This window comes from Triplophysa dalaica, chromosome 2, assembly GCF_015846415.1.
Source record: "Triplophysa dalaica isolate WHDGS20190420 chromosome 2, ASM1584641v1, whole genome shotgun sequence".
Taxonomy (NCBI): domain Eukaryota; kingdom Metazoa; phylum Chordata; class Actinopteri; order Cypriniformes; family Nemacheilidae; genus Triplophysa; species Triplophysa dalaica.
In genome coordinates this window covers 7,367,430-7,392,783 of record NC_079543.1, presented here as the reverse complement: position 1 = coordinate 7,392,783, position 25,354 = coordinate 7,367,430, and the positions used below count along the sequence as shown (strand labels likewise).

At 37.8% G+C, this 25,354-nt stretch overlaps 1 protein-coding gene across 6 annotated transcripts in view; it reads right to left on the bottom strand.

Moving 5' to 3' along the window:
- Window positions 1-19,538, bottom strand: part of LOC130407531 (nuclear factor 1 X-type-like) — a 76,690-nt gene extending 57,152 nt beyond the window's left edge. For 2 of the 6 annotated variants that reach the window (XM_056730503.1, XM_056730557.1), the window contains exons 1-2: window positions 17,502-19,529; window positions 13,093-13,176 (exon numbers count right to left, since the gene is read on the bottom strand). In XM_056730503.1, coding sequence (XP_056586481.1) covers window positions 13,093-13,176; window positions 17,502-17,504 — 87 coding nt within the window. In that variant the 5' untranslated portion in view covers window positions 17,505-19,529. Of the gene's footprint in view, window positions 1-10,652; window positions 10,807-13,092; window positions 13,177-17,501 lie in introns of those variants that run through there. The other 4 variants (XM_056730541.1, XM_056730499.1, XM_056730550.1 and 1 more) reach the window with 4 other exon arrangements.
- Between the last annotated feature and the right edge of the window lie 5,816 nt (window positions 19,539-25,354).

Here is a 25,354-nt window from a genome sequence, read left to right as displayed (position 1 = left end):
GAGGCGACAAGGAGCAAAAAAACGTAACGTTTGGCTCCTAACGCTTTTTCTTCTAGGGTAAGCACCCTATTCATTCTAGTGAAGTTTTTGACCTTCGATACAGAAATACCCGGAAACATCAATGACTAAATGCAGAACATCTCTCCACCAATATTCTGTGATCTGTTCCATTACGATCTTGAATCAATTGATCAGACAGCCGGCGTAATGATCTCATGACATCATCGCCAACACAGCAGCCAATTGGACACCGAAACATAAAACGTTCATGAAACGGCACGCATTGACAGTTGACTCGGGACTTAACGATAAGCGCTGTCAGATGTTGCCAAATATCGAGCTCATTTATTAATTCTTTGCGAGTTTAACAGCAGACAGAATGTTAACCCGAACATGACCCAATTCCTCAGACTGAGGCCGATTTCAATGCCAGGATCACGATTACATCCCTGCCAAAACATTTCGAGCGAGCCTTTAAATACTGCCCTCTCTCTTTCCTGTGGTGGGCGGCACGGGTGAAAGGCTGGCATTACTCAGTGCAACGACTGTGCTCTGCCTTCAGGATGGTGGCTGAATTTTACCACCTCGGTGAAAGCCAGTCTAAACACACATATCGCAGGAGTGAGGCTGGACGCTGGCAGCTTGCCACGCGGCCTGAGTCGCACCGCTGACTCATTCACAGAGGCTATTTTACTGGATAAAAAGACATTGGAGAGCCTGTGATTAATTGAGCCATTTGTCGTCCCAGTCGCAGATTTTTCAATACGTTTGCTCCTTAAAAGCCAAGTGTGTAATGTCTACAACAGAATTTCGATGAACTTGATTGAAATCTCTCATTTAACAAGTGTGTGTGGCTGTACAAAAAGCGAGAGAGAGAACAGTCATCCTACACCCATAGTGAACACCCATACTAAAAATAAACATCTGTTAAAAACAGATTGATTGCAGAAGTCTAGTTTGTTTTTCTCCTCACTCATTTTTTACCATTTACCCAACTCTCATTCCTTTTAAAGGTACATGCCTCGATTCAAGTTACATATTTAACACACACATAGTCTCTCTCTCCAGCGCCCTCCATGCCTGGACCCCTGCCATCCATTCTTCTCCAATGCTCTATGGTTTGGTCCGTAAGTCAATAAACATCACCACCTCCACGCCTTCAAAAACCACCATCTCTCCGTGCACTCGTTTCAAAACCACCATCCCTCTCCAATCATCGAAAAACCACCATCCCTCCCTTTTTACCAGATTCCTCCCAGAATGCATTAAGGGAAAGCCTGATCACAGGCCAGCTTTTCAAACCAAAATCCTGTCCATATGATCATTTGCATGACCTAACTTATCTTAGATCAGCTGTAATTGCGGTTGGTACACAAAAAGCCAAAATATCGTATTCAATGTAGTGTGCTCTATTGGCACACAAAAAAACATTCACATTTTTGCAATTAATGAGAAACTGTGCATGTGCTCTAGAAGAATACCATGTGGTTACAATCGAGGCACTTACCCAGGTAAAAATTCAAAAGGTTCTACCTCCACGTCCATGATGTGCTGGTGCCGACATGAATCAAGCACTCGAAATAAATGGTGGGATATTTTCAAACCAGCAATGATTCAAAAAGGGATGTACCTTTAGGTTAAAGAGTACCTAGCATATGTTTTTTTAGGCCCTACTTTGGTTTATGGAGTGTCCAACAACAAGTTTATGTAAATACAATGTCTTTAAACACTTTTATGTCGTAATAAAAGGAAGTCATTTGAACCTTACTTCTTGACTGACTCTCAAATGATTCGTTCCGCGATTCATCCGTCTAGGCCCCGCCTACCCGTTTACCTTGTGTCATGTGATTGGTCAGATGGTGTAGTCTGTTGTTATTGGTCAAACGCGTCCATGATTTGGCACAAATGGAACCCCACTACCATCATTACAGGATTACGGTTTACATGTGGTTGCATGTCACGTACATTATATGTGTAACTAGAGATGGCGGCGATTTTACTGTACCAATTTGAGCCCGAGTCTGACGAGGAAGCATCAGAAGACGCTAATCCACAACAAACTCCACCACGACTGAAGCAGGATGTTTGTCAGTGGCAAGTGACAACTCTTGTCATAAAAACACCAAGTGTGACAACATGCATTTTGTGCTTTTGCTCATCAACGAAATAAAATATTTTTTTCTTAAAATACTGTTAATACATTAGTAATACTATTATTTTGTCTTAACTGTGCGTTGTCATGGTACATAGAGCATTTCAGAAAGTCGACGTTATGAAAAATTATTGTAGTATCACCCAAATATTTCTATATAGGAGCTTAAGTCCGACATACGTTCTTCCTTTGGTAGAGGAAATAAGACCGACTTAGTTTCACACCGTACATCACAAACAAGCGACAGTGTTTGGGGGAGGAGAGATACGTTTTCGCGTTAGTCTCAGCAAAACGTAGGAGGGGACTATGTATAGTGAAGTAGATATGTGGGTGTACTAGTTCACGTCTCGTTTGTGTGATTCAGAATCGACTCCAATTTTTACAAGCAAATAACTTTGTTATTTATTCACCTTCGGACTTACAACTTGTCAGACAGCTTACTTTCAAACACGGAAACATAACAGACTGCATGAAATGTCATTTTCATGATCTCATGCTACCTACTCTTTAATTCTCTAAACTTAAAAACATTTTAATTAAATAAGCAAATAATTAGCAAATCAGATTAGATAAAATAAGTTTTTTGAAAATAAAATACAAATAAGACAACATTTGCTAATTAAATAATAAATAATATTAATTTAGCATAATCAATAAAATGTACAGATTTTTAAAAAATCGACACTTTAAAAATGACAAAGTTATATGCCTGTGTTTTAAAGCGCTAATGTATTTCATTTGAGGTCAGGAGAGAGTGGAGTTGCGTATGTTCTTGCATTCCACAAACATGATGCTTAGATTAAAGCAAAGGGTGTGTGTGTGGATATTACACATCTGCAATGGTTTACTGTAATGCGTGTTGACTTTAAAAGCTAATCTGAGATTGACCACAGCTGGCCATAATTATCTGCCATTACGGGCAATTTCAATGATAACCATCATAAATAATGCTCCGTTAAGATTAGATATCACAATCAATTAATCCCTAACAGACCTGAGCCAGATTACGCAGAATTACAGGATGTTCCTCAATCAAATAACATGTGGTCACTGCATGCGCCATATTTCTCGGCCCGAGGTTGTGTTGACTGAGTCAGACTAGTGTTGACATGCTTAAAATGATACGTTTGACATTAACGCGCCTCTGTATAAAGCTTTTGAAAGTTAATTTCTCAATGGGTCTGTGTTTAAGACCAGTGATCGAGACTGTAAATCATGACATCATTACGAACCTAAATGGACCAAAAAGAACAAATGGACACAAAACTATAAAATCTTCATACAATCTCTCAAAGTGAAAATCAATGGAAAAAGCTGTCTGTACGATGCACTTAGTTGCTGGCTATGCAGAGTTCTCCAAATCTGTCAATTATTAGATGATACCTTAATAGATAGCTGCATGCCTATGTAGGGTCTAAACAGCAAGGCAATTTACTATGTTTTGGAACAGATCAAATGCAGAATGATGAGTTCAAGACCTGAATAAAGTGAATATTTGCATATTAATTTGTTAATTGATGAACTGATAGACCGTTATCAATTTACAATCGAGAAATACAATCTTCCTAGCCTGCATTTGCAAATAATGGGTCCTGAAGTTGATGTGTACATTCAAGCCAGGCGCTCTTGTGGAATGTTTGAGTAAATGACAGAAAAGACTAATTGCTCTTTTCCCCTCGAGACCGCCACGTTTGGAAGAGCTACGGTTCAGCGTTCACAGCAAAGTAATGCAAAATTCTACACGTGTTTGGGATGATTTGGGTTTTGAGTGTTATTCTGCTTACTTCCTGAAAACCAAGCACAACTTGGAACAACTCCTTTCTCTTTCCCTCAAGACTGTTATGGCTTCCTATGTGTGGAAACAAAATTATTACAAATATTTTGATTTAATCTTAAAGTGTCCCCTGCTAATGGTTCAGTGGCAGCACACGGCCCTGCTGAATGTGTCATGATTCAATCCAAAGGTCACACATCCACATGCAGGGCAATGGCCAACTGCACAAGCCATGCAGACAAGCTTTCAAATTCTTTCAGATGTATTTATTTCAACATTAAAAAATAAGATATTTAACTTCTACAGGATCTGCATAATTTACAGCTCTACCTAAAATACAACAACGGTGGTAACTCCAAAAGACTGTAAGCTTTCTAATACCACTCTTCTCAAACACAGAGAGAGCGAGAGAGAACAGGACAGAAATAATCGACCTTGAGTGTCTTAGGCCATCTGTACAGCAGGCCTCTTCAGCTACTGTGCTACTATAAACACTATAAACAACTCTGTATTTATCATCAACAAAGAAAGCCACAGGCTCATCAAACAAACGCGCACACGCAGTCATTGGGAAGCCCTTTATAAAACCGCCTTGTAACTCTAGAACTTTTCTCTCTCTCATTTCATGCTCAGTTGAGGTTCTAAAGACACATACTGTGACACACCAACACATCAGAAAACAGAACTATGGAACAGAACAAAAACAGATCAATTGCACCAGAACAGAAAAAGAACAGAGCAGATGGCAAAAGAAGAAAATAGAAAAGAATACTATGAAAAACCCAAACCAAACAGAGAATAGAATAGAATAGAATAATAACCTAAACAATTACATCAGAACAGCAAAAAACTAAAATAACCCTAAACAAATGTAAGTTGGTCATGACAGAACACTGTACATAAAAAAAAAATTGCAATAGAATATCCCTAAACAACCGGAATAGAATAGAATAGAATAGAACACAGCACATTACGAAGAACAGCAATATGACAGAATATCCCTAAACAGCCTGAATAGAGTGAATAGAATAGAATAGAATAGAATAGAAGAAGAACCTAAACAAACTGAGTAAAACTTACATCTTAAGAGCACATAATCAAATAACCCTAAACAAATGCAAGTAGAACAGAACAGAACAGACCATTTTAAGGAAAGTTAATTATTTCTGGTCAATGAAAGACACTCAAGTTTAGTCAATTACGACAGCACTGTCTGGGCCATCCTGTCAATTATATATAAATGAGCAAAGAAAACGAATTCAAGAGTTTGTTTGCGTCTATGAAAGGAGTCATTGTTACACACCTGTGCTAAGAAAAGAGATTATGATAACACGTTGAGGAACGTGTGTTTGGAATTATGCATGCATACTCCATGTGTGTGTGTATCCACCTCTGCTAGAGTGCAAGCTGAAAGGTAACACAGAGGATAAGCAGAGATGCAGAAATGAAGAGAGCAAGTCAGAGATTAACAGAGAATCCAAAAGAGAAACTACTGCACGAAACATACACACAAAACCTGGTTTCTGTGCATGTTTGATTTGAGCACACTGTGCTTTGTCGAATTATATTATACCTCTCTACACAAGATGTATATCCACTATAACAGCTATACTGACACATTTGTCCTTTTTTAAACTTGAGGTTTCATCGCAGCACTTGACGTGCACGTTCGACTGCCAGTTAAAACACAGCACATGTATTTTCTTCTTTGGTAAGCCAAGAATGTAAATATAAATATAATTTAACTCTGCACGGCCTTTCTTTTCTGTGCTTTGCTGTTACCACACCAAACACCATACAGCCAGCTGTACTGAACCTTGGTTAAAACTCAAGTTGGCTTGAGTTGGAATGCACTGTCTCGCCTTTTCATGATGATTCATGGACCATGGTGTCTGAGACCTGCAGTCTGGTCTAGGGAAACACAAACTATTATCAGTCTATTTAATGGCTCCGGTTTACTCCATCTACCACCTCAAACCGGAAAATATGACTTTACCAAAATGATACTCTTATGATATTTCATCCTCTACTGAATTGTTCCTCTTCTACAGGTTTTTTTTTTCAGATTTATATTATATATACAGCAGTAGAAAGTATTTGGGGACCACCCCAAAATTATTTAAGTTTCCTAAATTTACTATTTAAAGGTAAGCGCTTAAGTTAAATTATATTTTATGTTTCATTCTGCAAACTAGTGACAACATTTCTCCCAATAATAAAAATATTGTTTTCTATTTCCATAAAATTGAAATGAGACAAACTTGTAAAAGAATGATTTTATATCTTGAATACTGCAAAGAAAACAAGTTCATATTTATGTTTACGCAACACAATACTAATGCAGTTTAGAATAAGTTCAAAAATTAATATTTTGAATGAGCCTGGCTAATATTTTCACATTTTCACGCATCTTTGCATGCTCAGTCTTTCACATCGCTGTTGGGAGGCTTTATGTCATTCCTGAGATTTAATTTAGTTAAAATTCAACAGATACTGTACTGGAATTGCCACAATATATAGAAATACTGATTAAATGAACATTTGGAATAATTTTTCCATGGCTGTATCAGAAAAGTACATACAGTATAAGACATTCTCCTCAAAATGAGCTGATTATCCGCTGTGGCTTGATCAAGATTGATTTATTTGTTTCTGTCAAGTAACAACCAGGTGAATCGTGAGCGTGCTTTGACAGCAGCTGCAGCAAAAGGGTTTGAGAACGACTTTTTATGTAGCTAGACTTTGTTAGAAGTAAGAGTTAAGAGTAAGACTTCTTTCTTTAAGGAATTAACCTATGAGGATGATTGTATGGTCTGCCCCTAGGCAACTGCCCCAGTCCCAACCTGTTCTTCTGTGCTTTCTGAAAGTATTATACTCATCATTTCCCACACATTTATAACAGTTTTGTCTGTATGCAGCCCACTGCCGCACCGCCTCCCTGGTTTCACAATTTTCCCTCCTGGGCTGAGCAAGATAACTGGAGCAAAGAGCAGTTGTTGTTGATTAATCTGTCTTCCCCTCATCGCAGTCTATTCTGTCCAGAAGAGCCACACAAAGGTCTGACACCAAATGCAAGAATGATCATCTGTTTGGTTAAATTCAATCTGTCTAACAGTGCATACTACACGGTCCAGTTAATAAAAGCAAATGACTGGTCAAACAAAGACAGAAAGATAAATTTGAAAGGTTATAGTTTGTTTACTCAACAGTCAGTGAAAGTGGGACAGGTAACTACTCAGATAAAGTGAAATAGAAAACACTCAATTCAAATCAATCCTATAATAAGTTGAAATTGATGTTATAATGTCATTGTTAACAAAACACCCTTTCATGTTGCATTCAGTAGGGATCTATTCAAAATGCATTTCTTTTTGTCCAATACCTTGCCCATTTTGAATACACTTGTGGCAGTATTCAAAATTAATGATATCTTAACTTGTGCCCAAATTATGTGCGAGCCTACTAAGGCCATAGGACTCCCTAAACGACATTTTGCACGGTGGCACATTTGGCGACCCGTTCTTAATTTCCATTACGCAAGAAGCTGGAGACTTCCCGCACCTGTTCCGTACTGCTCCAAAAACCCTTTTATCAACGTTAATATTTCATTAGTTATTGTTTACATTTGTTGCCGCTCTGTGTGGGTGCTCGTTTATTTATCAATAATTAACCGTAATTAAATAAGAACGACACAAAAGCCCATCTCCGGACAATGTGGGTGGCTTTTGGGATCACGAAAATTCACGCCGGTGGGTGTGCAGATGCACGCCCGATTATCCTCGTTTCACGTCGCATCCTCGGGCTCCCTCCCTCACTCTCTCTCTCTTCCCGTGTCTTCATCTTCTCTCAAGACACATAAAACGTCCCATAAACCACCAAACCTGCATGACCCAAGTTTTTATTCCACGTAATCGTGGCCTGCCGCAAGATGCATCCAGCCTTCAATTGGAATAGCATCTAAATCCACAAAAGACAAAAGATGGATTCAGTTAAACACGCGCACTGCGTGGCGTGCTAGCAGGTCTTTTAATCGCTTCGATCAAAATCACAAGCACGTTAATGCCAACGCGAGGTGAAGGATATAAATCAGCAAATCAGTAAATCAGTATTATAAAGGTTTAGGCTTTCACACATAAAACGGATATAATGATGCTAAGTTTGCTTTTTGCAAATATGAGCCCCAGACTGCACAAAGTAGGTTTAGTCCAGCTCACTGTAACAAGAATTTATTTATTTTTAGTTATTAATCTGTTATTAAACCCTTGGACATCCAATCCCACGTACGAAGGGGTTAATAAATTGTAAATATTTAAGTGTAAATCAAAATGAAAAACAAGGTAAAACTTTTTTAATATAAAGTTTTTTTATATAAGTATTTAGTCAAGCTCGGTTTTGAGCAAGTAGGCATATAGAAATGCCACTTATTTATTTGTTAATTTATTTAGCCTACGTATTTTACAGTTTAGCCATAAGCAAATTATAGTTTACTCTTCTCTGTAAATGTAATCCCTATACCAAGGGCCCGTTTCCCGTTTGTTTTATTTTCAATTTGTGGTTGAGATTAGCCTCAGTAAAAAGCAAAGATCGAAATATTAAAACCTAAAATGTTGGACACACATTGTTTACAACAAAATGTTAATGACTCAAAAATATGTCTAAATAATTAAATACCAAAGTTGGTAAATGCAATGCTGAATAAATAATTACGGCTGTGATGTTATACAGTGCGCGTAGGCCGTAACAGCCTCAGGCTGTGGATGCAGCGCTCGTTCATGCAGTCCTTCGCGCAAATTTGGAACATAAACTGCAATCAGACCTTTACTTCCGTAAATATATAAAAAAACTATACACACTTGTAATGACATTTTTTTGTAAAACAGTTAGGGCTTTAAAGTCTATACGGCCTTCAATGGGCCTTTAGATGCTTTAACTTAAAAATATGGACGCAGTCTGACATTTGTGTTCACATTTCTAATTACCAAGACTCGGTATATTTGCTACAACAAAAAAAGACAAACATTGTTAAAAGACAGGGAAAGTGATTGGTTTTAAACACATCAGAAGACGTCTTGGATACACCTACAATTTCGTGACCCGTGTGGGAAAAAGAGAAAGACGCATTTTCAGCCAAGAAACTGCAGCCAACACTAAAACTCCGAAGAAATAGAAGAAAAACATTAATGAAAAGAAACGACATAAAATAACAATATAAGTAGAATTATAGGCCTAAAGGACATCAGCAATTGGGAATTAAATTACTTATGCCTGACCCCAAGGGAATGCTTTTTTCAAGACCTGTCGATTGTCTGCCACAGGAATATTTAAGAGCCAGAAAGAGCGACTGCCACAAAACCGGGCCAAACTGTGCGAGGAGTCTCACTGAAACGAACGAGATTTCAGCCGCACTTCCTCTCCTTCAAGCAACAAACATCTTTGAGCATATAGGGCCCATGGCAAGCATTTCATATTTTCATAATTATTAATTACATAATTATTAATTTAAAGTTTACGCCTCTTTAAACATGATAGGCTATTTTAAAAGTAATGCTGGTAGACAATATAAGGAAAAAGGCTTCAATAGGCCAATATGGACAACTGAATTTATATTTAAAAGAGGAGGGAATCTAACAGTTATATCACATTGAACAATGCTTAAAAATAATTTATAAGTACCATATGTTTACGCAGCAAACAAATGAAAATAAATAAAGCCGTCAATGTTTTAGTCATGGCCTATAAGAAAGTTGAATACACTATTTTGTTAGTGTAAAGGTTTGACTTTCTGCCAAGTAAGAGCTGTAATAATATTTTGTAATGGCTGGTGACAATAAATAAAGTCAATGGCCACGTTTGGCATTACATTTCTTATGTGGCTCGGATTGAACTTTGAACTATAGTGCCTTTTTTGAAGTAGGCGTCATTTAAACGTAACACTTAACATGCAAATAAGGCTTGACGATTATCAAAAATATGAATTATTTCTGCAGACAAAAAACTGCTTAAAGGGTTTTTAACAGCAACAGGTTGAACATGTATTTAACATATGGGAACTGCATGCACACATGTCACTTATGCAGTCATGACTAATAAACATCTTAGGCTATATTCTACATAAAGTTTTCGAGACAAACACATTTGAACACATCTCTGATCATTTATCTGTAATATATCGATATGCCCAGGCACTAAACATTCAGAACAATGTGTGTTTTGTTAACTATGATCTACCTGCCCTGTGAAATATCTACCTAGATGTCTCTGAACGCATTCGGGCGCGTGAGAAATCGTGTACGGGACAAGCCGGGCACACCGTCGGGTGACGACCAGCCAGGCACACCGTCGGTTTCTATAGCACTTTTTGACAAAAGCAACGCGAAGACATTTCTATCGTTGTAGTTGTACAGCCCGACACTGCAAATACGGTTTGTCTTCTTGACGCTCTCCCTCTCCAGCCCTTTTATATAAAAATGATTTGGGAGAAGCGCCATTTTCTCTTCGAACCCATGAGCAATGAAACGCACGAGAACAGACATTCTGCAACCGTGCCGCGCTTTGCCGGGGAGCTGCAAATAAACGCACGGGTGAAAATAACGTCGGAAAAGCGAGGGAAGTCATTTCTCTTTTTAAAAATGCAGTTCCTGAGCAACAACACAGACGCAGCAACTTCTGTAAAAAGCAGCGCACGGGGACGCAAACGCAACAGAGAAATGAAATGAAAGCATTTACCTGTGTCAGGCAGTACGGAGAGTACATAGTTATCTCAGAAGCGGGAAATGATTCGCGTTTTGAAATTGTGTGGAAGTTCGCCGCGCTTCTGCATCGCAATTGCTCGCCGTCCCCTCTCGCGCATACACCGCGGCGCTAACCCCGCCTCAATGGCAGAAAGTGAAAGCTCAAACTTTAGAAAGAAAAACTTTTCTCTCATTCTCTCTCCCTCTCTGCCCTTTATCAAATGAAAAGGTTAATAAGCTGTTTTCTCTCGCGCTGAAAGACCGCCTGCTATTCATCTGCTGAGGAAAAGAGAATACATCACATTAAAAGATGGGTATTTAAAGTAAACGGCATTTAAAAGTTACAGAAATCCGTGGCATTGCCATAACACTGCAGTTTCCAAGCAAAATTCTATCACTAATGTGAGTAGTTACAATAGGCAATGGATTGATATCATCCAGGCTGATTTCGAGGTTATTTGTATGCCAATAACAGAAATGGCAACCTCTTGTGTCAGCCACTGACAGCCATGTCAATAAATAATACCATTTTCTGTTTTGATCACACATTGTGTAAAATAAGTGTCTGTTGGACAATGTCGTGTATGTCTCTTTTGCTGTGTGCATATAACAGCCATGTGCCATCAGTCACATTGTTCACTAATTATATTCCCATATCTCATTCGAGCAGACTGACATGTAATAGAAACCTTAGAAAATGCAGGGCTTGGAAAATTATCAGATAAACGAACAAACTTTAACGAGTCCGAACGATTCCAAACAAACATGCGATGCTTGAATAAATGAATGGCATGAACGAGCGAGTGCAGGGTCAGCTGCCCTCGTTTTATCAGCGGCCTTTCAAACTATGCAAACTAACGATATGAATCTGCATATGCGAGCTCACACGTTCGAGATTCAAAACCGTTTTTGATGTAACAATCTGTACCCAACTAGTTTATAGAAAGTGAGTCATCTCTCACTTTCACTGTCTCTGTGACTCATCTACAGGCCCCGTTCGCGCACCACAGGATTACAGGGTGGTCTCCTAAATCCACATCTGTTTTGTGGGAAACCACAGCGCCCAGGCTGCCTAGCGGCACGCTCGACCGTGCTTATCTTGCACCTTCTCCAGCCGTGAAACTCTGCCGTGCCTGTGCTGTCAACTTTAAGAGGCAGATTAGCTTGCTCTTTTATTAGGAATTGTTTCTCAGACTGATGAAGCCAAAACCACAAAGGAGAATACCAATTACCGCACAATGTAACCCAGGACAAGGTTTAATCAACAGTCAAAATAAGACCATCAATCATTTGAGAAATTCTTACTACAATTCCAGAAATGAGCTTTAACCCAACGGTTACTTTTTTGCCACGAACACAAAGAAAATAAATGTGAAAAATGAATGAGACTTCAAGATCCATAGTACGATTAAATTTGTCACAATTGTACATCTAGTAGGTAAATGCCATGCCAACATTTACGCCATTTTAGGAGGCAAAAAAGTAAAAAACATACAATAGGGAAAACAACTAGGCCTACATAAAAACATATATTTTTTTAATTCTTGAGTGTGTCCAAGACATCCGACACCAAAAAAAGAAAGAATGGCAACATCGAGTGCTAAGAGCAAGGTCAGAACAAAGGTACAAAGGTTGAATGGCATTACCACACTGGAGGGCACAAATCCAAAACCACAGGCTTTGTGCTTTGCACCCACCGATCTCACAGCCATTAATCTAGAAAATATTACAAGGTGAATGACAAACAATTTTGCTTCCAGCGCAGGCATACTTTCACACACATACACACAAATACATACATGCACGCACATGCACACACACCCAGTTCTTTGTTTAGCAGACCCACGGTCGGCTTGCGGTTACAGCAGCGAGGGCTACGCACATAAGAGAAACATATGCAAGCGATACAGTCCGTGTGTGTGGTTTAAACCCAACACAAACACATGCAAGCACGCTTTTTACTGTTCCCTTGTGGTTGGCGGTTAAATAATTCTGATGATATTTTATGTAGATAATTCCTGCAGCTGCTCCCCCACATAAACTCAGCATTCCTTTTAACATTTACCACCATTTTACCATATGAACATATAAACACGGCATATGAGATTATAAACAGACTACGAGATTTATAAAGCAATCGTATGCGCTGTTTCCTTGAGAAAGGTTCATATTTGTGAGATGCTACTTAAGCTGTGAAACTCTGAAAAAACGACTGGATTATAGATTATATCTTGGCTGTATCAGAGTTTAACAGTTTGCTTAACAGATTCCAACTCATCTTATCTGAATCTGAAGTCCAAGTCTGGCCTCACAGCACATGAATGGCATCATTCATGAGAAAGAAATCAAAGTGCAGTTCCAAATATCACAGTCAAATTATTAAACGAACGAACAAACAAACAAAACAACAACAAAGCAAGAAGGAATGCTCATACCCTGTAGGATTCAGGCACTAGGAAGCACTCGGAGATGCCCGGGGCTCGGCGGGGACCGTCATGCACCAGATATGATTCTGTGGCCTGGTCCAAAACAAAAAAGGAGAGAACAAATTAAGCAGTCACTTAAATGCTTATCATAACAGATAAACTCATCAAAACTTTCAGCAAATCACATGATTTCCCAGTCAATTAGACTGTACATAATACTGGTATAAGATTATATGTGCAGTAATGCACGGAAATATTAAGTTTAAATTTAATATTTTGAATAGTTGCAAACATGAATCTATTCTTCCACTATATTGTATGTAGGAGTGCTGGAGTCTGTCCCAGCATATCTTGGCCGTAGACGGGGAAATACAATGAACAGGTGGTCAGTGGATTTGAACATTATACTTTTCAAATCTTTTGTAATGTATAATTTCAGAAAAGAAAGAAAGAAAGAAAGAAAGAAAGAAGGAACTCTCACCAGGTGTCTAGTGAACCAACTTAGATCTCATTAAACAACTCTCCACCATCTACACGCACAAATAGTTCTTGAATGTGCACAATAAACCAACCACAAATACACGTTTGTACGCATAAATATCAACATTTATTCCACACACACACACAGCTCATAATAAATCCCAGGCTTTGGCAGCGGGTTGGATGAGTGGTAAATAACAAAGGCTATTCATATCCATCCAATGAAACTTTTGCCACTTTTGCCTCACTTTTATAGGGTCTTAGCTGCAGCCTGCTAAAATCTCATTGAAGCAGACTACAGCGGCTGATTTGCTTTATTAGTACATAAACATGCATTTTCGTAATTAAAGAAAACGCTTGTTAGTCAGAGATGAGTTTGCGATTCTTATTCTTCTGGTAAAGACAGTGTATGAAGAGACGTTCTGGAAACGGTTGTGGGAAAGGATTCGAGAGGCGCTAATGCATTCTCGGGCTGTTTACTGGGCTGTGCACCACAGTATGCAGGTGAGATCTTCCCTGATGCAATTCTTAAAAACACATGAAAAATCTGACTGCTGCTAAAAGAGCCCACGAGTCTACCGGAGAGTTCTGGCCTTAATGCAATTTGGTTTGCCTTGTTTTGATCGAAAACACGAAAAAACAGATCTCCTAAACCTGGATTTCTTTAAGGCATTTTTAGGTATTACACAAGTGATTCCTTTTGTTTAGTATTAGGGTATGATTATTTGGGTTCCATCCATTCAGCAAAGCGAAAATGGAAAAACTCATTCAATATCACGTACTTTAATTTATTTTATCCTCAACTTTACAGCCTAAGATAAATCCCTAAAACCGTCCAGACAACAATGTCAGGACACTCGGCGACATGTCCACAAATGGAGAACACAAGCCTGGAGGATCTCTGTGAATTTCAGCATTACCCTTTAGAGAGAAGGAACCTTCACTCCTGTTCCCGTCCTCCAAAAGCTCCCATTTTTCATTCGTAAGCTATTAATTATATATGGGCTGTATGCATATGGAGCATATGCAGGGCCCATATGGCCGGCCCTCAGCCTGAATCTCAGGCCTCTACTTAATTAACATTTTAGAGGCGAAGCTCAGAGAAAAGAGGGACGTTTCAAAGCAGCTCTGGGAGCCTCTGACCTAATTGGAGTCAATGGAGATGTATGTAAATGTGTTAATTACGACAAGTTTCCTCGCTCTCACTGATAAATAGCATCCTTTGTTTGAAATGTTTAATTGGTGGGAATGACGGGTTGAAACGAGGGGGTTCCTCCATATATCCTTATGTGGGAGAGAGCAAGAGAGTAGGGTGTATATATGGGTAGGAGCATATGGCAATATGGTTGTGGTTTAGTGGAATGCTTAAGTGGAGAAATTCCTGAGATCTCAAGTCTCGCTCACAAACACACTTTTGTGGTCGGAAGTTAAAAGTGTGTAATTTCCGCGTCAAATAGAAATATCAAAATACGGATCACTTCCTGTTTTACGTTATTAAGGCAAAACAGGCACCTAATGCCCAAACTCTTTTCAAACGCTTTAAACGTTGAATATTTTAACATAAACGTTGCGGTTCAGTTCTGTGATGCTACATTTATTAAGACCCGAATGTTCTGTGCGGCTGCCAGTGCATTGCAATGTGGTTAGTTAGGTGTTCATAATGGTTGTGAGAACGTTGCTTTGTGGTTGTTGGGGTGTTCTGGACAAAGTGAAAAAGATCTAGGTCTGTAGACTATACAAAAAAACTGTTTATATTTATTCTTAATGTACTCTCATTGGTGTCTAGGAGAAATAATTGAGATATTAAAGGAGAAAGTTACGCTCTAAAGATTATTACTTATTTAGCACTAGCAAAAACTATTCAGTAAACAAAATTGCTATTTCTTTAGCTCATATAAAAGGTGGCTATAAATTCACTACGTATATACCTCCTCCTAACTTTTTACAGAATATTCTCACTTAAAACCACACACACCTGGCTTTCCTCCACACATTTATAAACCATCTGGTCCGAGAACAATCAGCCCAGGTCCCACTGATTTTTCCATTTTTTTAATTTTTCTTTGTCTTTCCATCCAAACGACACAGCAATTACTATTAGCACCATTGTTTTTTATCATTATAATTTACTAGCTGGCAATTCGGAGCCAAATCAGTCGACATATAAACCTGTCCTCTTTTGCAACAGCATCAAAAAGAGAAAAAAATGCGTAAAGGAGGAATGATAGAACAAGTGCTATATAAAATGATGAAACGTCCGTTCTCTATGCGTCTGCCAGTAGCACCTCGGGGAGAACTGTTGGAAAAATGTGATTTTTCACACCAGCATCTCAGAGGCACTAGCAGAAGGAGAAAGAGAGAGAGGGATCGAGAGAAACTCTGGATGGAATGAGAGACACCTAATTAGTTTTGACACAAGTTTACTGACTCGTACCAAACCTGTTTGCGTCGAGCACCGTTGATCTCTACGGCTCATCTTCTGTGGATGAGTGCTCCAGGTGTATCTATACATGCACTATTTTTACCGCAAGTTTGTGTTTATGTGTACATGCCAAAAGAGCATGAATGCATGTTCCTTTGCAGGTGCACGCTGGTTTTGTAGTTTTAACAAGGCTTGTGTAGGTGGCCTTGCATTATGGCATCTCATGTGCCAGCGCAGATGCCACAAACACAAAACGTCCTCCCATGAGAAGTTAACACCCAGAAACAAGTTCATGCAGTCGTCCACCAATCACTGCAGGGCACGGCATCCATGGAAACCCTGGCATTCTGACAACCAGTCAATCTAGAAAAGACACTTCTGGAGTTCACAGCCTGCATTTAGTCTACGTCTGCAAGTTTAGCGAACGGGACAAAGAGCAGGTTTGCAACACGAATTTTGTCCCATTTCTGTGGCGAGCAAACGAATCCTCATTTAACCTAAAGACTTTTAATCTAGCGTGACTGCTTGACCTTGTTCACCGAGAATAGCTTTGCACATCTTTTATTGGGTAGATCTCACAGGTGCGCTTGGCTGAAGAGGATGATCATCGCTTTGAAAAGATTTGTCATGATGAAAAAATGCTTGCTGCAGGCAAATATGGCGTTTCATATTCAGATCCAACCCCTCAGCCTGCAAAGGCCTGTCAATCTTACGTCTGAAGTCTGGCTTAAGAAACAAAACTCTCCATCTAAACAAAACCCAATGTGCATGCAGTCCAAATATTTATGCAGACATCATTATTGACACATATAAACCTTAAACACGGTGACAATTGGAAATAAAGCCGTGCTGCTGATCACTCATGTGGTAGTACTCTATTAAACTAATAAGCATATGCAAGTGCCTGTGAAAAAAAAAAAAACTTCCTCTGTATGTCCTTACATTATATAAAAGTGTCAACATTTCTTTTAATATATAGTCCACGTGGAAGGATTTCATTGTGTTTCTTTTGTAGATATTTAGCTTTTTGACTATAACTAAAATAATACAACTGCCTAGAATTACATTTAAAAAGCATAATAAAAATAGCAAACAACTCAAAAATAACACAGGAGGTTAAAAATAAACTCAAGATTAATTTCTTGACACTTTCTAATAGACTAAATTGGATGATGGCTGTATAATATAGTCTTTATATTATAATATAAAATATTTTAAATAGTAAGTATATATTAAATTAGGCCTACACTACAGTGATAGGTAAAATATAATCTAGATATTTTACTGTACTTTACCAGCAGCTACACAATTATAATAAAACATATTATTTCCAAATTTCATAAAAATAAAAATAAAAAGCAATACAGACAAAAAAGGAAATAGATTTTTATCTGCACGAGCTTAAAGTAATTGTTTAATTTGCGCTTTTTGTTTTCTAAATAGTTCTTTGGCATTTGAAATCTGTTGGCTAAGATACATGCAAACAGTGGGAAAGATATTGAATGGTAGCACGTACCATTGTAGTTCAGGGGAATTTGCCAGCTCTCCTCAAAGACCCATTTTTCTTTAAAACCCTCGGCGTCCAAAAAAGAAGAGAGGGAGCGGGTGCACCAGTAGGTTTCTTCGGAGATACCGGAAGCTAAAAAAGAACTCAACAAGTAGGGCTGTTTCCCAGAGTTTGTAAAAGTAAACCTTACTGCGCCGCTGAACGGAACCACTGAAGGATTATTCAGATGACGCTCGTATCAATTGAATAGTTCGGTATAAACACCTAAACAAGAATATATTCTCCAGCTGTCGTCGGCCTCTGCACGGGGAAGACTCGCTAAAACAGCGCCAGCCGGGGAAGCGACGAGCGCGCTTAAAATTTTGCAGCCGCGTGCACGAAACGAAGACGATACCGAGCTTGACAGTGAGTGATATATTTCGTCTTTATGTCCTCAAGTCAATTCCTGTTTGTCCCGGGCAACTGCACAACCCTCTTTAGATCCCGCAGTTGTTCGACTCAAGATCGTAGCTCCATTACGGGACCCCCGTCGTATTGGTAACACACCTCCTCAGTGTCAGACAGATGAAAGCGAGAGGCGTCCTCAAATGCCGCGGCAGTCACTCACCGACACTGCTAGTGCACATTGCGAGAGTCTAATCCGTAGACGCACCACAGGGATCTGCCAAAAGGATCTCGCTTGGCGAAAGCTCACTGACGCTGCATTCTAAAACACGAGAGAGTAAAATGTCCGGTCCGCTATTTTTGTCTTCTAACTGCGAGTAAATATCGGTCGTCGCCTCAGTCGACCCGGGGTAGCGGGTCGGGGAGGCGTCGAGCTGGTAAATTATTGATCAATGTAGCAACTGGCAGCGTGCGGCGCTCCGCGGCCGGCCGGCGTGGCAGCTGCAGCTTTGAGGGGCATTAGAAGAGCTCTGCGAAAATCATGGACGACGCGGATTACGCGACGCACACGGCTGTAAAAGGGATAGACAGAAGATTATAAGAAAAGCACGAGCAGGACAGCGCGTAAAGTGCAAGGCAGAGAAATGTCAGGAGGTGCACTGGTAATAGAAAATGCTTTGGCGTGTTGTTGCACACTGTGTAAAACTTTTATAAAAAGCCATGTTGTGAAATGAAAGAGGCAGTCGATAGGCGGTGCCACGAGGCATGGTCGAGTTTATCCCGCTGTGTGCCGGTGTCTCGTGCCATGCTTAAGATTCTGTTACTTCCGAAACTGCATAAAGAAGCACCAGCAGCAGTCCATCAATAATGAAAGAAAATGCTGTGAAATTCTATAGCTTTGTCAGAACTTTACAACAGGTGCAGCATCAGATGATTTTAATAAAGTGGGATTTTTTTGCCTTAATTTTATGAAGGAGGCGAAATGTAAAAATGGCCTTTTTGGATTTAAAGTCTCGTTAATTTACCCTTTTACTTTGCTTTACATTCGAGATAAAAATTGGGGTTTTGATATGATGGTTTAAACAAAAATATTAACAACATTTAGAACATTTTGATATCAGTTCATTCAGAGTAGATTTTCACAATAATTCTCAGGGAGGTCTTTTTAAGGAAGACCTTAACAAAATGAGCAGTATTCTGGATATATAAATCTAAAACAAATATTATAACCAAAGAACATATGTTGTATTGTGCATATGGCAGAAATATAACCCAATATGACCCAACTATGAATGATAATATTAACACCATGTTATGATTTTATAAGGATTATAACATTTCTCTTTTGGTCCATGAAGTAATCGAAGTACTTTAACAACGCATCAAAAACTGCTCATAGACGGATCTATAAATATATCTGCTTGAGAATTTTTATTTTTACTTTTCTTTTAGTAATAGAAAAAGCAATACTAAAAAAACTGAAATAATCCAATACCTTAAAAAGCAAATGATCAGTAAAACCCTTTACTTGTTATTTGGACAATTCATTCAATATAGGCTTATTGTATAAAACACACAGAACATTTATGTTTTAGCTTAATAGATATCCATGTACAAAAATAATCTTGTTTAAACCAAATCACAAATATCATGATATATGCAGTTTAATGTCATAATAGCAAATGAATAACAATAAGGGATATCCATATTAAAGTTATTAATAACAGTGATATTAATATTCCTTGTATTCGTTTTAAAAGGACTGTTTGCATATGACTGCAACAATTATTTTCTGTAATAACTTTTAATAACTATTAACTGAGTATTATTATTACTAATTATTCATGATTTATTCAAACACAAATATGTAATAAAGAAATCACCTTTAGTGTTTTTTAAAAGAAAAAAATCACATATAAATGGCAATGATAAACACCACACTTTTAACCAATAATTTTTTTAACGAAATGTCTTAAAATACACATTTTAGTCTCGAACCACATAAGACACGCCTGAAAAAAATATTATGGAGGCCTAATTCTAGTTTTTATTTTGATGCATTAAACAATGTATTATCTAATATGAAATACATTTAACGGAATGCTAATAAACACTTTGTGCTACATTTTTGTGTTTTATGAGGTCGACGCTTAACACAATTTTTCAAATAAAAATCGCAACTAACAAAGCCATTTCAAAATTAAATCCACGACATTTAGATTGGATGTGGCCAAAATTATGAAATAGTTTATTGAATAAAAATATTAAAGTTTAAATGGAAAGACTACATCATTGCTGTGATTATTTTGTAATATCAATAACGAAGAAAAAGTAATCGGATATAATAATCCAACAGCCAAAATTTACGAGCACATTAAGTACCATAAATTTTGCAACAACCGGAAAGCAACGAATAAATGTCGTGGTAAATCAAAATACTGACCACAGTAAATTTTAAACAGGACAACTGCATAATAATAACCATTGATAAACATTAAACATTCCAACAGAATTTTTTTTTACGTTTTATATTTACACAACACTATTTGTAATTGTATTTTTACCATAATAAAAATAGAAATTATTGATTATTAAATCAAGCGCCACTCCTTCCTTCCAACCAATGACTCACTTTATTCAGAGCATCCTTTAACAAATTGAATTTCTCTAATATATCCAAAAAAAATTATGATTTTTAGACCTATACATTTAAAAAGATGTTTAGACCTATACGTAAATATTTTGGCCACAATTATTACGACAACCCTCGGAAGTATAGTGTAGACAAGTAAAATGGACAACCACTGCTCTCTCCAAGAGCTACCTAAAATATAATTCAACCACTTTTTTTGATCATCAAAAGGTGTATTTATCACCTTGTAATCGAATTCTGTGAAAGTGTAAAATGGTCGACGTAAACTTATTGAAACGACTGGCCGACAAACGTCTGAAGGACCCGAAAACAAGGCTTCTCGCTGCAAAATCTGTGAGAAACGTTTCCCGTTGGCTGTTTTTCACACGGAACAATTATAAGCAACTGTAAACCGAGTCCTTAACGATCGAATAATGCGTTCCAGGTCGAGCTTGGAGCGAACGGAGCTCGCCGTTAATTGCGCTCGCACAGCGAGAGCGCGGAGGAGGCCGGTGAGGGTTCAGGCATCGCTAAAATCACGGTTCAAGTTAATGAGACTCAAGAGCTGCCCTGCTCACCGCAGGACCTCTTAATGTGACCGCAATGCAGCGTAGGCTGCGCCACGCTGTTTTAATGCCTGGCAGGAGACAAGACATGAACGGTAATAAACTACAGTCAGAGGGTCTCAATGCAGTAGTATGTTGAAGGGAGTCCAGTGGACTATGAAGGGTGCTTATGTGTAAGAGCACAGAGCACGTTTGGAGTCCTGTAAGGACAATTTAATTATAAGACAAACTACATAAGATGATCAACATGGCCAGGCCTTAAAGTTTGCTGTATTGCTAACAGACAACCATAGACAGTTACTGACATTAACTACCACTTTCATTTTGATATTCATAATTTAGTTCATGCCTTAAAACAAAGTCAGTTATGAACACTTTTCTATGCATTTAAGAAATCATGTAATTTTTATTACTTAAACCTCAAGATGAACAATATTCTGGTAATACTAAATATATACGAAACAACTTATTACATTTTTTCCAATGCAACAATAAACCACGTCTTCAACTTAGCTTGGCATACTGTGATTATTGTTGATTCTTAAAGCAAAATGGTACAAACTTCTCGATTTGTAAACCATGTCAGATTAAAGCGAAATGAATTAAAGCTAAAATCTATTCATGTAAAATGTCCTGATGTGCCACAATACACATACATCTTTTTAGTTTGTTAAGATGCAAGCCCCTCTCGTTTGACTCTTTGCAGTTTTGAATTACAAAACATTCTCTTTTTTCTCCTCTTTTCTTGGTAAAAGTCTGCTGTTCACTTTGAGGAGAAATAAAGACGCAGACGAGTTCAAGCCAAAAACTTTGAAAAACACAGTTATTCCCAAGCAACAAAGTGGCAAGAATGCAAGGTTTGGCTTTGACTGTTGCGTTTAACATTTTCTCATCGAAAAGGGAACTTTTTAAAGTGCAAATGGATGTCTGACACAAATGCATTTATAATGCACTGCAGGACATTTGGTAATATCCTGTAATGCAGGTTTTGTGGGAGATGGCTGGTTTTTATGTTGTCGTAATTTTAAGTGACATTCTAGGTAGAGAAAATAAATTCAGCTGTGCATTTTTTTTCCGTCATTTGTCATCGGAGTGCAATAAACTATAAAAGTTTAAGTTCACATGAAAAAAAAATCTGCCATCATTTATTCAGCCTCATGTTGTTTAAAACTTCTTTACGTCTTATGTGTGTGGAAGACAAAAAGAAGATATTTTCAGAATGTCTTGTGGTGATGTGTCCATCCGGGGGAAGCAATGTTGTTTGATTTACAGAGTTTTTAAAGAATAACTTCTTTTGTGTTCTCTAGAATAAAGTCTTCAGGTTAAGCATGATATGAGGGTGAATAAATTAAATAACTTTCATTTCTGGGTGACTGAGAAAAAACATAGTTTGACTTTCTGCATGGTTTGTCAAAACCACCACCAAGTTTGTGGGTGTGCTAGTTTGGAGAGGAGTGCCAGATCCGTGATAAATGCGAGTACATGTATGTAATAAGTTGTAAAGTGAAAGACATGGGTTTGATTAATTCCCTCTGTCTGATCTTCATTTCCACAACTCTTTATACATTTAAAAAAACTTAAACTGTTCAAGGGTGTGGCAAGTGACACATTTATCTCCAGTTGCCACAACTTGCCTTGTGGTCTGATAGCTGTGGAGTTACCTGGAAAGGCTTCAGGAGAGACAAAGACCACAGAACGGGCACTCTTGACCCCAGTCCACAACCATCTCAGACTAAGTGGTTTTTAAGCACGTGTACAAAGCCTTGTACAATACTTACTTCAACCTCCATTCTGTCAAGCGTGTGTTATCATTGGGGTACACAGGTATGCAGAAGACCAAACATAATTTATATGAAATTTCACTGCTCTGACTTAAAGGGATAGTTCACCCAAAAATTAGAATTTTGTATAATTTTCTTTGTTTGGTTGAACAGGGTTCCCCAGAAATCTCTGTTGCTAACATTCTTCCAAAACATATTTTTTAACATTTTTTTAAATGTATACATGTTTGGAACAACTTGACATTGAGTAATTTTCATTTTTGTGTGTACTATCCCTTTTAGACACTCTCCACTCAAAAATACTCAACACACTCTTTCTCCTTTCAGAAATTTAATGAACCACAATTTGTATTATCCACAGGGTACATTTTCCAGAAAACATAACCGTGGGGCCCCAGAAGAACCCTAAGAAAATGTTATGAAACTTTCGGTCAGTGGTGAAATTTTCCATCAGTGTTCATCGCTATGATGACATAAGCAAGCGTCTCCAGTGAAGAATAAGGACATTGTTATGGTTACAGAGTTTTGCTATGTAATGCATAATAACACGTATTCAAGTATTGGCATAACAACATTTTAATACAAATTCAACCTATTTAACGCAACATCTGACAGCAGTTTTGCTATTAACTGGAAGTGGTTCATATAATGCACATAAAAAACTAAAACTGGAATCATGGGAAAGTTCAGTCTAAATTATGCCCTGTTTGAGACCCGCTGCTTTCTCCTCAAACTCCATACTTTAAAAAGCCAAGTCATGTTCTGTTGTACTGGATCACCGCAAACTGACCTTATCAGCTAAGCACACCCCCTACGGCATTTGGCCTGGTTCTGCCTAGGGTCACGGTATACATCTGGCTGTTCTTCAGGCATGGGCTAATTCACAACCATGCCCTTTACCATCAACTAAAACACAGCAGGCAGACACAACGAAGTGGTGTCATTGTGGAAAACTGAATTATTTCAATTTGAATGTTTTTCAGTAATTTTTCTTAGAATACCGTGCCTGGACTTTGTTCTTGTCTCCCACTGGTCCATGACATGGGGTAAAGTAGATCAGTAAGCCACAGAACCGTCTAGCCTGGATAACTTATTTTAGCATTGAATGCTCCATTGACTGATTGTTGACGATCCTTGTTACCTGTTTCCTGGAAGTGCCCGCATGGACGGCATCATTTGGTAGAACACAAGGGTGTTGACCTTGGCTCTTTATCAAGGTTGATATCCCAGCCTTGAGACAACAGGGCAGATGCTGGGGGGTTGTTGGCGTGTAAAACTGTATAGCTGGATGTGGTTTACGTCCTTGGAGGGTTATTGCAAGAACTGTACAAAGACATATTAATGTGAGCATCTCTCAAGCAGCATTAATCATATACATTTTTCATATATATATTTTTATGTAATACATACAGCCACAGAAAAAATTGAGACCATTTCAAAGACTATTTTCTGAATTTACTATATTTATAGGTATGTTTTTAGTTAAAAATGTATTTTTTTCATTGTGTGAACTTCTAACACTATTTCTCCAAAATTTCAAATTAAAATATGGTTTTTATGTGCATTTATTTCCGGAAAATGGAACTGAGAAACCGGTCAAAATAACAGAAAAGATGCTCTGTATTTTTAGACCTCAAATACAAAGAAAACAAGTTAATATTCCCTTTACACCAATACAACAGTTACGTTTGTACGTTTATTTAGGATAAGTTACATTTTTTTCTTTATGTGATAACCTTGATTTTTCTTCATACAAAATCTTGTAGATTAACGCACCACAACAATATAAGGTGCAAACGACTTGTGGAATTACCTTGATTTGTATCACAGTTCATGTTTCTTGTCACCAGTAATGGGTGTAACTAGTTACTAAGTAATAAGTTACTATACTTTAATTACCAGTTACTTTTGATGTAATCAAACTAAATACTTTGTGTAATATATGTGCGCAATAGTGGAATTGACATAAAAATTCAAACCCTAACTTTAAAATCCACGCTGTAATGTTAAATTCTCACATTAATAATAATTAATAATACTACTTTATGTAGTTTTATATTAATTATTTGAATGAATTAAAAGAGCCGTTTCGTCCTTGAATAACTTAACTAATCAAGGTTGATATAGGATATAGAAAGTAATTAGTAATAAGTAATTAAATACTTTTTGGAGAGAGTAATTTGTCCACTAATCTAATAACACTATTGAAAATGTAATTGGTTTTTTTTTTGAGTAAATTGCCCAACCCTGCTTGACATGCTGTCAGTCTTTCACATTGCTGTTGGATGACTTTAGGTTACTCCTGATGTTTGATTTAGTGGAAATTTAAATGACACTGGACTGGAAAAGCCACAATACATCTCATGAAAATGTTAAATGTTCTCTTAAATTTTTTCCATGGGTATATAATATATAATACACAAATCAAATGATGTCAAAAACAAACACACATAAAAACACTTGATATAATTACAGCCAGTAATTGCTTTCTTCTGGGAC